At 33.2% G+C, this 15015-nt stretch overlaps 1 protein-coding gene across 1 annotated transcript; it reads left to right on the top strand.

The window, feature by feature from the left end:
- Positions 1-5255: 5255 nt before the first annotated feature.
- On the top strand, positions 5256-14559 carry LOC143067507 (uncharacterized). The gene is made up of 4 exons (XM_076240826.1): positions 5256-5444; positions 7003-11270; positions 12234-12422; positions 13418-14559. Exons 1-4 carry the CDS (start codon positions 5392-5394, stop codon positions 13885-13887), a joined length of 4980 nt encoding a protein of 1659 aa, XP_076096941.1. The 5' UTR covers positions 5256-5391; the 3' UTR covers positions 13888-14559.
- Positions 14560-15015: the final 456 nt, after the last annotated feature.

Here is a 15015-nt window from a genome sequence, read left to right as displayed (position 1 = left end):
AAACCTGGAACAAACTACCAGATAAAATAACAAAGTCACCATCGATAAATTCATTCAAAAATCGACTAGACAAATATTGGTCAGACGAAGAATTATACTATAATGACTATAGAGCAGAAATATCCGGAAGTCACGGTCAAAATAGTATAAGAAATACATTAAATTACGAGTCTGGTGAAGAGGAACCTTGAGGGATCCTGTACTGGAAATCAACTATAAGTAACTAAGTAAGTATTACCCTCCTTTTTAATGACATCCTATATTAAAATGCATTTACGTTCGATAACTGTATATTGATTTGGGATATCAGCATATCATTATTCATATATAAATATGCTATTGAGAATCTTACTTTATTAATGGTCAATTATTATATTAAATTAAACAATTCATTTGTTTTTAAACTCGGGATTTCGGGATTGATCCTTTCGGGATCCGGTATTATTTTTTCGAATTTCGGGATGTCGGGATTTAAGTTACTTTACTGAAATTCGGGAAATCGGAATTTAGTAAAACAGGACGCCTCCAACCCCCCTCTATAATCAAAACTAAGACAAAGTATTTTAAAGATCATTTGGAATCAATATATATGCATGTGGGTCATATATGATTATAAAATTTTTAATTTTATATTCATTCTGGTTTTAATCAGACTGTGTTATATTTAACATGATGTTGCTAAATTTGAAAAAACATATCAAGTTATCTTTGGCTTGCAGACGATCAGAGTTGACTTATAGATGATCCGAGTTAACTTATTGACGGTCAGCAGGGGCGGATGCAGGAATTTTCGAAAGGGGGGGTGCTAACCCAGGGCACCAGGGCAAAGGGGGGGGGGGGTTCAAAACATATGTCCCGATACAAATGCATTGATCGGCAAAAATAAAGGGGGGGTGCGCACCCCCGGACCCCCCCCTGGATCTGCCACTGGTCAGAGTTGTCTTCATATATAGACTCGTCTATAAAGTCTACTCGAACTGTTTATACTGATAAGTCAGACAATGTGGGATGATCTATTTTTTTAGTCAGACAAAATTTGAAAGAGGTTCTAAACTATATAAATTGTAATGAATTACTAAATCTTAAATCTAACGTATAGTCGAGGCTTGAATGCGACACGACGGGTGCCACTTTTGGAGCAGGGTTTACTTACCACTTAATCCGGAGCACCTGAGATCACGCGGCCAGTTTTTGCTGGGGTTCATGCTGCTCAGTTACTTTAGTTTTATATATGTTGTGTAATATATACTCAATGGTGGATCCAGAAATTTTCATAAGTTGGGGTCCACTGACTGCCTAAGAGAGGCCCCGCTCCGGTCATGCTTCAGTGATTCCCTATATAAGCCACCAAATTTTTCCCAGAAAAGGGGACCCCCTCTAAATCCGTATTTGATACTATATTATTTGTCTGTTAGTCTTTGTCTTTTTTAGTTATTTTCGATATACAAGTTTGAATGACCATCTGGTATCTTTCGCGTCTCTTTTGTAGAATACATATATAAAGAAGGCAGTGGCTATTTGACCGGCACCGGCATTGCCATTTAGCCGGCACTGAATAAAACTGTTCATTGATGTGATTAGTAGAGAATACAAAAGCTTAATAACAATTTAAAATCATTTTATCATAATATCAAGCATTAATAAAAATACACTGAGTACAATCAAAAATAAAATATTGAAGATTTTCATAAATAAATAATTTATAACTTTATAATATTAATTAAAAGCATAAAACACATTTGTACATACATTATTAAAATATATACTTGTTCTAAAATATTTATAAAAAAAAGTTGATTTTCAAATCTGTGTAAAATCTATGGTTTCAATATCCTGCTAGTGATACAAATAGTGTTATGCAAAACTACATTATAAAACAGACACCACAGACAATATTAATAGTTGTTTGCTATGAATTTCAAATGGACACATGATTTAACATATGCAATTGTTACAAAACCAATTCTTTGGAAGTTGTTTTAGTCTAGCACAAGATAAATGTTGCCACTTTAAACAGGAACTACACATTACACTGACTTCCTTTGAATCTACATCATGTGTGCATATGTCACATATGTAGATACGGTTCTTTTTCTTCTCTTTATAAACGCTCTAAATAGCCAGGGGTGTAGCTAGGGCAAAATGATGTGTAGTCAAAGCCGGGGGTAAGTCAAGGCCACCAGAAGCTCTGATGTTAATAGTGAAATTCTCGCAATTTCCTGGGACTTAACATGACCTCACAAAAACGATATTTTCGGCAGTTAAAAATCAAATTTTGAAATTAAATATATGATAAATAAATTTAAAGAAAAAAATAATTAGAGAAAAACAAACTTCTAATGTGTATTGGGTTGAGCTAGATCGGATAATAAGGAACAGTGTCTGTGCAACTTGCATGATATTTTTTAAATGAGAAAATACATAATAAATAAATACAATTACATTTCTCGATGTTTTAGTCTTTTTTTCAACTTTTGATTCTCAAATATAATTCTCAGAAAAATCAAGGACAATTTCCTTTCCTTCCTTATACTGAAAAAAATGTGTCTGATGAAATTTTTATATTGTCACGCCTAGTTTATGTTCAAAAGCCTAAGCCAGATAATCGCTTGATTATAATTGTATTTCTCAAGTTTTCTCATGGTACTGAAAGACCATTATGCCATTGCATCGGCAACACAATCACAATGCTGGTTCCGTAAATGAAAAGAGTATACTAGTTTCTGGAATGTAGTATATCTACAAAGTGACTATTATCATATTTGTATTTTACGTTTTAATTTATCTTATTACTTTACTTCTTTTCTGAATAGATTCACCATATTTTTATTTTTGTCAAATTTTCGATGTGTACGCTTCATAGTTTTTTTTATTTTTTTAGGTAAGAAGTTTAAGTGTTTATATGAGCAACAGTAACAAAAGTTTTTAAATATAAAATTTTGATATTTAATTATTATTCTTAAATTTTAATTCCAGTGAGATATAATTTAATCAAAGCCGGCTAAATGGCAAATTTGCTATTTTGCCGGTGTCGGTCAAATAGCAAATTTGCTATTTCGCCGGTGCCGGTCAAATAGCCACTGCCTATAAAGAATGTCAGTCTTTGATGCAGAGTTAAGTTTGAAATGGAACACGGAGGAGACTCATTTTTTATAGAACCTGAAACGTGTGGAATACAGTATAACTGAAAAAAAACCCCGAACATAACACCAATCTACGGAATATCATTTTTTTGTGTGAGGTCTTTTGGATTAGATTACCGTAGCTGTATATTTGGCAAAACTTTTAGGAATTTTTGGTCCACAATGCTCTTCAACTTCGTACTTTATTTGGCCTTTTTTCGTATTATTCGAGCGTCACTGGTGACGGTCTTGTGTAGACAAAACGCGCGTCTGGCGCAAAAGCAAAATGTCAACCCTGGTATCTATATGATGAGTTTATTGTATACTGCATGATATTCAACCATGAATTAAACATAACATTGTCTAGATAGTATGGCAAAGAGACAACTTGGTGCGGGGATTAACCAGTTATTTAGACAGAAAAAAAAACATGTTACATTTTGTCGAGATCAACAACACTATCAACGACGGAAAAGTATCATTTTCATGACTGTCACATTTCTATATCTAAGGAAAGGCAACAATCTAAAAACTTCATCAATGTTCTATCGTTACCAATCGCTAAACGGTTATAAAATTCATTTGGTCATCTTATTATTTATTATCTTCAAAATGTTTCGGCGTTCCCGTGCCTTCCTTTTGACGTTTGAGATTTAGGTATCTACATAATCAATCTCACATATTTTTATGAGCTTTTTCAGCTATAAGAGAATATGGAACATCATCAGGATACCGAAAAAAATTAGAAGAATAAGTATATAACAAATTGAGTATCCTGCATGCAAAAGAAGTACAAATGAAAAGGAAAATATCTCTAAATATTGAAAAGTGGACATTAACTGGCCTTTACTGTACTGTCCTACGAATTTCTATAAAACGGACATGCATGCTTTTTCGTTTTACTAATACAAAATCCAGTTGGTCATCAAATTCTTTTTAAAAGGGAGACGGATTTATATAAGTTTTTCTTGTTTCCGAATCCCTGTATTTATATTGTATATTTATATTTCATGAACTTTTTGAATAAATATTGTTGAAACTAAATTCTTGTTTTTCTATGAAAACATTGAAGCCACGACCTCGCACGTTCTTCCCCTTTTTCTGTGCCTAGTGGACTCTTTGCAGACGAAAAATTATTCATACAGATCCTACATTGCTCACCTGACAGCTTTGTATAATAATGATACATTGCAACAAGAAATTTGTGCTGAAAGATTGTAACTCGTGCAAGTTGTAATTATTTTTTTGCATGGCACTCCAGGGCTTCGGTAGAAATGAAAGTTTTCAAGTCAATATCTTGTCGTATACGTATCCAATATAGACTAAAATTGGTCATATTTACTCCTCCTTTCAGGACAATATAAATAGTATCATAAAGTAACAACTTACGATTTCTGTCATGTTGAAATAAGTTATTTGTAGATGTTGCCTTAATGATAATGTTTTCTGTAAACGGTTTCTCAATATCTACAGTCGGAAGTTTGCCTTTGCAACAACAAATACAAAAAAAAAATCCCGCATGTATATGTAAAAATCGACACTGAAAGGCATAATTCTAATAAAGAGCCAATAACGATTTTCGGATGGAATAACTATTTTCATTTATTGCTAGTACGGTGCAAGTGCAGATAATTATTCCCTGTATTCAGGGTACTGCATTTCGTTGGAAAGATTTTTCATAATCGTACTGTTTTGGGCAAAGCTCTTCATTTCAGTTATTACCCGGCCATATTTTTTTCTGCTCCACCCAGCCCCCTTTTTCATCAAGAATATCAAATATATATAGACACCCCTCAAGTGGAATTTTGTTAGAAGCTATAAACGTGTAAAGGAAATAGGAGTTGCGGCTTTTACAATAGGAACACAGATATTCCGTAATGACCAAGCATGGGTGGATTGCAACGGTATTTTTTTTTTTAGAGAAACTAAACATCGTCATAGATTTTAAAGTCTACATAGTTATATCTATGTATTTCTGGATTATATATACTGTCAATTAAGACCCCGACCAAATTTAATCAGATACACGTACGTTTCGTATTGATTAACTGCGCACCTACGATTCATAAAAATAATCAAAGATACTTCACCAGCTGTTGCATTCAACTCTATTGATTGATTGGAATTTAAGAAACACCATTTATACCTTCAACACGAGTAAACAAATGATATGACAATTTAAACGTATACAAAACGCGGAAGCCACGTTGCAATCAAATTTCTATTTCTTGTTCAAGTGACTTTTACTTTACCATAAGATAGGACCAACATGGAAACGAATTTGGTTTTTCTTGTATTCACACTTTACAGTCTTGTTCAGGGGTAAGTATCCTACAGTTTTTACGTTTTATTGATATCCCGTTATCATTGAACTCATATTGGTCTTTGTGTCAAACAATTTCGATTCTTCAAATAAAATCATTTGTGTTTATAATTTACTTTAACTCGCTTTTAGGTGATAAAAATATTAACTTGGCTTTATCGCAATATCGGACACATACCACTCCATGACATTCTTTTTAAATTGCATTCGATTTTCATCATTAAATACGTCAATCTTTCACGACTTCATACCCTGTCTTTTAGATTGTAAAAATTATGTGTGCGATATAGTTTCAAAAGTTTTCCTTTTCGAGTGCAAAATATTCGCTTTTATCTTCAACACGTAGATACAATAAAGCAGATTTATTTTTTAAAAGTGTTTACTGGTATTGACATATTTGATTATTGCCAATATTGGAGATGTTTAAATTTTGGTCTTTTCGTTTTTGTTTAGTTGTTCAGGTTAGAAAGTTGTGATAAACGAGGATTCAAGTGCATTTAAAAAAATAATAATTTGGTGTTTTTTCGCTGTAAAATATAATATATAATAAATGGATACTTACCATTTAGATGAGAAATCCCTGACACTGTTATGCAGTGGGACATTTTAAAAAATTATGACCAAACCATAAATGTAGCTCCATAAAGGGGGAGGGGGTCCGTCTCTGATAGACACACTAAAGAATAAAATATTGGAATATCAGATGATAAAATACAACTGGCTCAAAAGAGAGAAAACAGATCCCAAAGGGGCATTCAAACGCATAACTCGAAAATAATCTGACAGCGCCACAATCTAATTAAAATTAAATCCTTGAGATTGCTCACGTGGAATTGCTCTTGTTCTGATATGTCGCGACACAAGGATATCAGAACAAGAGCAATTCAAGGATTTAATTTTAATTGGGTTGACAGCGCCATGGCAAAAAAACAAACAAATAAACGTAAAACGATCAAAAGACAAACCACAACTTCAGAACACTAAAGACTAAGCAGCACTAATCTGACTGGTCTCAGGTGCTCCAGAAGAGTAAGCAGACTCGTTGATCCTATTCCACATGTGGCATCAGTCGTGTTATTCATTTAGTACAAAATCGCTGATTATTCTAGTTCGGTAGGTCATATTCGCGAGAGAAAAAACAGTACGGGCTTGTAATAACAAGTTACGACAATGTTCGTTATACATCCTAAGACTTATACAACCACTGTATATCTTTTGCAGTGTCCAAATGTTTGTGTTTACAGTTCATATCCTTTACTGTAGGCTGGCTATATAGTATTTTCAAAACTAAAGTATATTTTTCAGTTTTTAAAGGTTACTATAAAATATTTGAACATGGAATAGGGCTTTCTCTTTTTCAAACTGCACCAATTATTCCTTTAACTTTTGATCTTCTCATGCAGCTCTAAGATTAAAAATATTTCAATGATAAGCTATTTAAAAATCGAAATATATAGTGTCTTATTTTTCCAGCAGCTTATTAAAATTTTATTTTTCGTTTAAGAACCTATCCCAAGCTGATATAAGTCTAAGCAAGGTATACGTCTTTATTTTCAGAGGTGATTTGGACATTTCATTATGTGATGCTCGCCAGTGGTATTTAAAATGTGCAGCAGAAGGACTGTTTGACGGACCATTAACTGGGTCTCAAGAATCAGTGCAGTACGAAATTGAAGATATATTATTAAAAAGTAGAAATGATCCGACTCAAAGGCAAATAGACTGTATCTTATTGGAACAGTTTGAAAATATTTTGAAAAAGAAGTCAAAAGGGAACGAAGGTGATAATAGTGAAGCTATAAACGAAATGGAAATGGATGAAACCGACATTCTTGAAGAAGAAACGGAGCATGATGTAACTGCTCCAACTGAAAATACTAACAACAAAGACGAAGATAATCAAGAAATGGACGAAACAAATAGTTTACCGGATGAAGTCACACATAGTTCCCATCTCCAGTCAGATTCTAATGTTGAAACAAGCAATGCCAGCGAAGATGAAGATTCCAAAAATGGTGCAGAAATAGGTAATGTGGGACAAACAAAAGAACAAAACGGACAACAGGAAATGACAACAGAAAACAACGGAGAACAATTTCACGTTATGGAAGAAAATGAACAATACACAATAGATCAAAACGAAGAATATGACGAGCCACAATTACAGACAACAGAACATAACAAAGACCATCAACATACAATGGGACACACTGATGAACAACCACAGACTTCAGAGCAACACGGGACAAACACACAGAAAGAACACAATGAAGAACAACATAAATCAACTGAACAAAGCGAACATGACGATAAAGTACAACAGACAACAGAAAATAGCGTAGAACATCAACAGACAACAGACCACAGCGAAGAACATCAACAGACAACAGAACATAGCGTAGAACATCAACAGACAACAGAAAAAATAGTAGAACAAACTACAATCCAAAGTGATGATCAACAACAATTAACAGAAAAAGGGGGAGATCAACAACAGAAAGCGGCACCACAAGGGGAAGATCCACAAAATATAAAAGAACGAAACGAGGGTCAAACACAAACAACTGACCAAAATAGATCAAATAAAAAGACAACCGAACAGAGTGAATATCAACAACAAATAATGGAACAAAACCACAAAACACAGACAACGGAGAGAAACGACGAATCTCATACGATGGAACAAAACAGAGCACAACCACAGGCAATGGAACGAGATGAATTTCAATCTGAATTTATTGACTCAATTATTGCAGATCTTTTTCAAGGAGAAAAGGCAAGCGAACAAGATAATGCAGCAAAAACAGGTAGCTTAAATATTGAACAAACTATGCCTATCCAAACACAACAAAACAGTCAAAATGCAGATATTCGAACACATGTTCTACAGGATGAGGCCCAGTTAAGTGGTCTAACACAGGAAAAAGAGATGCAAGCTGATAAAACAATCCAAACTACAGAGCATTTGAAAACAGAAATGCACGAAAAAGAAAAAGGGAATGAAAAACACATGGAAAAAGAAACCGATATAATGATGAACACAGCAGAATTTGACCAAACACCAACTACTGAACAACACACTGACGCATCACCTGAAACAAATAAAATCAAGCCAACAGATAATATTTCGAACAACGAACATCTTCAAAATGTAAATGACTTTGATTCGGAATCTGGTTACTCCGATGCAGAAAAAGACAATATTCTATTAAACTTTGGAGTGTGTAGAACAGATAAATCTAGTGCAACGGATATATTTCTTTCGCGATATTTGCCGTCAATCAATACAAATAATGAAAGTACAACTGAAAAATGCAGCGATTGTCACGGCTTTGAATCTGACAACAAGAACAACCTGCCTGATGAATTTCGTGATAAGGATATCACCATGAACAAATACGAATCCACAGTATCTAGTAAGAAGCTTGTTCAGAAAGACAACACTCATGACAAAATGGACACTGTGAATCTACAAAATGACTCTGAAAATAAAAAGCAGAGTGGAAATACCAGGACTCCTGATTCACATTTACACTTGTCACAAGAGCACGCATATTCTATAAAGAAAGACAGTAAACAATCAGCTCTGGTTCCCAGCAATGAAAATACAAACGACGAAGGATATGTTTTGAACAGGGTAAACGATCTAGAACCTGACGACAAAACCAATGACAAAGATCAAACAAAAGAAGAAAATGTAAATAGCATGCAAGACGCAAACTTTAATCATATGAAAGACTTCTTTAAATCTAAAACACTTGAATATTCATCTCAGATCCAAAATTTAGAAATCCTGGTCATAAAACTTCAAAACCAACTGTTGATGGAAAAATTAGACAAGCAAAATCATTCCACATCTATAACTAAGTTAGAAAATAGTATTCTAAAACTAGAGAATGAATTACTAAGGCTAAACCATAGCCATTTTGACTTGAAAATAGAAAATGAGAAAATGAATAGACAGAAGCTAAAATATCTACAGTTGGATCACGTGCCAAAAAACGATTCTAAACAAGCAAACGAAATAACAGATCCTACATCGAAAAGTTATGAAATAATAACACAGCAACAAAGCAAAATAACACAACTAGCAGAATTACTCAAGAATCAGTCAAAAGCAATTCAACACATGAAAACGAGATACGATTATTTGGAAGATCAGAACCGGATGCTCTTCCAAATGGTCATGAACCAGACGACACTGGTGACCCAAATAATGTCACGAGTACAAGAGTTATCCGATCAAAATATGCAACATAGGATAGAAGCACAAAGTCTGAAGGAGAAACTGGCAATATCAAAGTTATCTGATAAAAAAGAAAAAAATCATATTTCGGAGGTATCGAATGAACTGCTAGAAAAAATTGATGCAATTGTATCGGACAAAAAGTTAGATATGACAGACGATAGAAAGAGCAAGACTAATAGCAAGGAAACAGGAAAATTTGGCAATGAAGACGAGACAGACGAAACACTGAAAGCCTACATAAATAAAACCAAAAGGCTTGCCGACATTACATATAACTGGTGTGGAAAACACCGAATGGTCTGTATATACAAATCTATTAGACTGTCAACGTGTGTACCATTTGTTCCACTGTACTGGTCTGTGTGCGAGGAAAGACAAATGAGAGATACAACAAGACCACAAATGGAGTATGGATATGACAGAAGGAAAACAACAAAAAAAGACGTGGAGGAATTGAAGGAACAGATATTTAATAAAGTAAATGCGATGCCTGTAGCTGAAGACCCAAAAGATAGACACGAGGAAAACGCAGATAAGAACATAAAAAATGAAGACACTAAGTCACGTGCCTTTGTACAAGGAAGCGAAAACGAAATAGTTGAGATATCAAAACAAAGTACCGAGAGCAAACCTCAAACAGCTGACGTGGATAAAAAAGCTATTGAAGAAAACGTGGAGGCAAAACTTTTAAAACCAACCACAGGAGAAATTACGAATAAAATAAAAAATACAGATATAACAGGCAATGAAGAATCATCAGAAATCAAAACATCACAACAGGGTGTTCAATTAGAAAGTATAATTTCTCCCAAGGTTCAAGACAGCAACACATGGGACGAAAGGACGGTAGACAGGAATCCTAATGTGCAATCAGATAGTAAACCTCATGAAAATACTGTAAAGCCGGACATAGACCAAACACAAGAAACTTTACTGACAAATAGTAAACCTACTACAAAAGAAGATATAGAAATTCAAAAACCTGTACCAAAAGATAACCTTACCGTTATCCAACAGCAGGATAGTAAAACTCAAAAGGCAAATACTCCGAAAGGTTTACCTCTAAATGATCCGAAGGAAAAGAACTCCAAATCAATAAAAGGAGTACAAACAAATACAGGACAGAACAAAGAGTCTTCAGAACAGAAAAACAAGAGAGAACCTTTTGAAGAACCAGTACCAAATGAAAAACCAGTGAAAACTTCACAGCAAGAAAACACTGTACTAAAGCAAGATAAAATACCAGATAACAAAATGGCACAGAAGAAAGTAGCAGAAGATAAACCCCAAGTTAAAACTTCCAAGACAAATGAACCTCCTAAAAAAAAGTCTACCGACAAACAACCAAGTACACAACACAAAAAAGCTGACAACATAAAATCTCAAAAGCTATCACCTACAAAGGATTTGAAAATTAGGAATCAAGAGAAGAAACAAGATGATAAAGCTCTGGATCCATCAAAACAAAATAAGAAAGAAGTGAAAGAGACAATAAAGCAACACAAGAATCACAAAGAAAATACCTTGAAAGAAGTTAAACTACGATACCCGAAAAAGGATCAAACAGAACCTAAAGGTATGTTTGTAGTCATTATGCACTTTTTTATACATGGTTTTGAACATAAACTAATCATGCATAGATATCGGGATTGAAATTTTGTATTTGCGCCATAAACGCGTTTCGTCTAAAAAAGACTCATCGGTGACTGTCGAATAAAATAAGTAAAAAGGCAAAACAAAGTACGAAGTTGAAAATCATTGAGGACCAAATATTTCTAAAAATTTTGCCAAATACCTGACGCTGAAAAGAAGTGGCAGATGATGACACATTTAATACCTGCCCAGGAGATGTAAAAAGTCAATAAGTGATTGACATATTAGCGCTTACTTCATATCCAATGGAAAACATGTCATAAAAATTGTAAAAACGTGAACCAGATTAAAATAAAACAAATAGATCGGGTCTGCAATGTGTGTGGTTAGGGGTTAAGCCTGGGAATCCGGACTGCCACTGTAAAAAGATGGTGTGTTGAAAAGGAACATGCATTTTGCCTTGCAACAGGCCACCAAGAGAAAGTTGCAGTGGTTCTTTTACGGACAGGTAAAGTGACTTTCGCGTTGGAGAATCCGATTTGTCATACTTACACTTGTCACACTTGTCTGGTGCAGTAAAAAGGCATCGTTAATGTTATGAAACTCGGGGTAATGCTGATAGAAATACTCATATTTATAAACATATAAATAACTAATTCAGAAGATAAAAGTTCGATTTATTGAATTGTCTATCCATTTGCAAATATATTCAGACATCTTCAAAAAATGTATGGCATATCTTTCAGGTTTAAAAAAAAATGTGTATGCTTAAGTTATAAACTAAAGTAGGCATTACATTACGTCCAGATATTTAAAACTCCCATCCTACAAAGTTGCTGTTTATATATGAGTTGCCACAGAAAAGATTTTGTTCATATGACTCCATGAAAGCACTTCATCTTTTATTTAACTTATCAAGGTTCCTGAGTTATTGTTTATATTACAGATTGTTATGACTATTATATGCAAGGATACAAACGAAATTCAATTTACAAAATAAAACCATATGGTTTTGGTAAAAGTATACAGGTATATTGTGACATGAAAGACGGAGGCTGGACATTGATACAGAAACGATCTGATGGTACTACTAAATTCTTCAGGGAGTGGTCAGAATACAAAAATGGTTTTGGAGGTAAGAATTATTCAAAGCTTTGTCTTTAATGAGAAGTGGTGCATTAACTTTGTATGAATGTATACCAATATGTCAGTAGTGTTGCCCTCTAATGTCCTTTACTGGAACAATAAATATTCTTTATTATCATTCTATTATTTACCTTTATTTATTATAGGTCCTTGTACTGTTGGTATAGTGTTCATCATAAACATGTTCCCAGTTCCCAGGGTTCATCATAAACATGTTCACAGGGTTCATCATAAACATGTTTCCAGTTCCCAGGGTTCATCATAAACATGTTCCCAGTTCCCAGGGTTCATCATAAACATGTTCCCAGGGTTCATGTATTGTTATTGTTAGGTTATGGTTTGTTTTAGGTTAATGTAGGTTTAAGAGTTAGAGTTAGAGTTAGTGTGGTATTGTCCTATATTTGTTGGGACAAATAAACAAAAGAATATCCTATTAATAAGGGATAATCAACAAAAATGTCTTGTGTGCCACACAAAATTTTTCCTGTTCAACACCCAAATAAACTAATGAAAATTTTGACAGACCTAAAATATCATCTAATACAGGACACAGAATATACATGTTTTTACTTTTTGTGTTACAGTATTATGTCATTATATTATCTTTTCTTTGACCAGTTGTTAAAAGGGTTTTTGTCTAGGGAGTACAGTATATAAATGTTTTAAAGGGAGACTTTTACAACTGAAATTCTTATATATAGTCACTCTAATTGTTCTTGAACAAAATGACATACATGGTTTTGAGAAAATCAAAGTTTGTAACAAAGTAATTAAATCAGGGAAATCTGATGTAAGACTTTCAAAAAGGAACATAACAAAAAACTTGGCACACATTATATGAAATGAATATGAAATTATCCCCTAAGATGACTTTCTTGTTCTTTTAAACTTAGGCTATTCAGAAATGTGTCATAACTGCAGTGTATAGTATTCGTCTAGTAATTTCTTGTGATTGTATCATAAAACAGTTTGCATTTTTTAAAGGATTATATGGTGAGCATTGGTTAGGCAATGATTACATTCACTACCTCACAAACCAGGACAATTACAAACTAAGGATAGAACTAACAAATTGGGAGAAAACAAAGAAGTTTGCTGAGTATGATGTATTCAGGGTTGATGATGAAAAAGAAGGATACAAACTAACAATAAGTGGTTATACTGGAGATGCTGGGGATGGAATGGCCAAACATAATGGTCATAAATTCTCTACCAAGGATGTGGATAATGATAAAGTAGTGAAAGAATTTGGGGGAAGTTGTGCTAATCGATTTAGTGGAGCATGGTGGTATTACAAATGTTATATGTCAAATTTGAATGGACTCTATTATAGAAATGGACAAATCCCACCAAAAATGTTTGATGGTATAACATGGAAGCCCTGGACAGGACCTAATTATTCTTTACGTTCAGTGGAAATGAAAATCCGACCATCTTTGGCAAAGGATAAATAATTGAAGTGTATCTTATCAAATAATCTAATGATGCACTAAAAGCAAGCTATCCAAGGGCTTAAATCAAAAAGGCATATGTTTTGCAATGGCATGCATCACAAGAAAGTTATATTGCCAGTGTACCACCCACTTATTCTTCCAGTCAAAAAAAATTTAAAAGAAAAGCAATACCTACAAATTGTTTTAGCTTAAACTATAAACAATTTTCTAAGATAAAATGGGTCACTCACATATAAGATGTTCTCGATCCATATTTCTTTATAAAGGGAATTTAGCAGGGAACAGCTGAATAATAAATTGGGAAAGGGCTGGCTCCCACCTTATTTTCTTTAAATTGAATTCAATTAAAAAGATATCATGAAAAAGGAGAGTTCCAGTCATTAAAACAACCAACCCCTCCCCTTTTTTGGAATCAAACAATACAATCATGTATAGATCCATAAAAATGTTTGAATTATGTGTTGACTTTTTTTAGGATAAAAGAATACAATCATGTATAGATCCATAAAAATGTTTGAATTATGTGTTGACTTGAAATTATCTATAGCATAAAATATTAAATGTTAAAAGCATCATGTTCTTCAGCTTGTTATTCAGATATTTATTTATAAATTAAGCATATTTAAATTCTATGAAAAGATATTTTCCTCATAAACATTTATTCAAATAATTAAATTTTCATGCTAAATATATTTTTTTAAATGTCAAAAAATGTTTACACTTCATTACAAACAGTTAGATAAATATGTAATTTGGTGTCATGTATTTCCATTTTTTGGAAAACGTCTTATTTATAATGTACTTAATATAGATGTCTTTCATATCAATTATATTGATGGAGATGGTGCAATGTTAGAAATTTATTTTACACATTAATGTTCAGATTTTTTGTTTATTTAATATATAACAGGTTTTTTCTTCCCAAATCACCGGTGAACTCTTTTTTTAAATATTGAGTTTCAGAAATACTTCCACTCAAATGAAATAACATAAAGAAAATGAAAAATTTCCAGATATTATATATATACATATATAATATAATATTTTAACAAATTCTGTTATGATGTTAGATTTTATATTCATATTGCAACATCTAAATTCATATAAGTGCAAATTTTCAAACAGGCT

This window comes from Mytilus galloprovincialis, chromosome 3 (genome assembly GCF_965363235.1).
Source record: "Mytilus galloprovincialis chromosome 3, xbMytGall1.hap1.1, whole genome shotgun sequence".
NCBI lineage: Eukaryota > Metazoa > Mollusca > Bivalvia > Mytilida > Mytilidae > Mytilus > Mytilus galloprovincialis.
This window is presented reverse-complemented; position numbering and strand designations above follow the sequence as displayed.

Excerpts from the sequence above, each read along its gene's own strand:
- LOC143067507 (XM_076240826.1), top strand. The coding sequence starts at position 5,392 with ATGGAAACGAATTTGGTTTTTCTTGTATTCACACTTTACAGTCTTGTT. Across the intron at positions 11,271-12,233 it reads GGATCAAACAGAACCTAAAG|ATTGTTATGACTATTATATG; the intron begins GTATGTTTGTAG and ends TTTATATTACAG. Across the intron at positions 12,423-13,417 it reads ATACAAAAATGGTTTTGGAG|GATTATATGGTGAGCATTGG; the intron begins GTAAGAATTATT and ends CATTTTTTAAAG.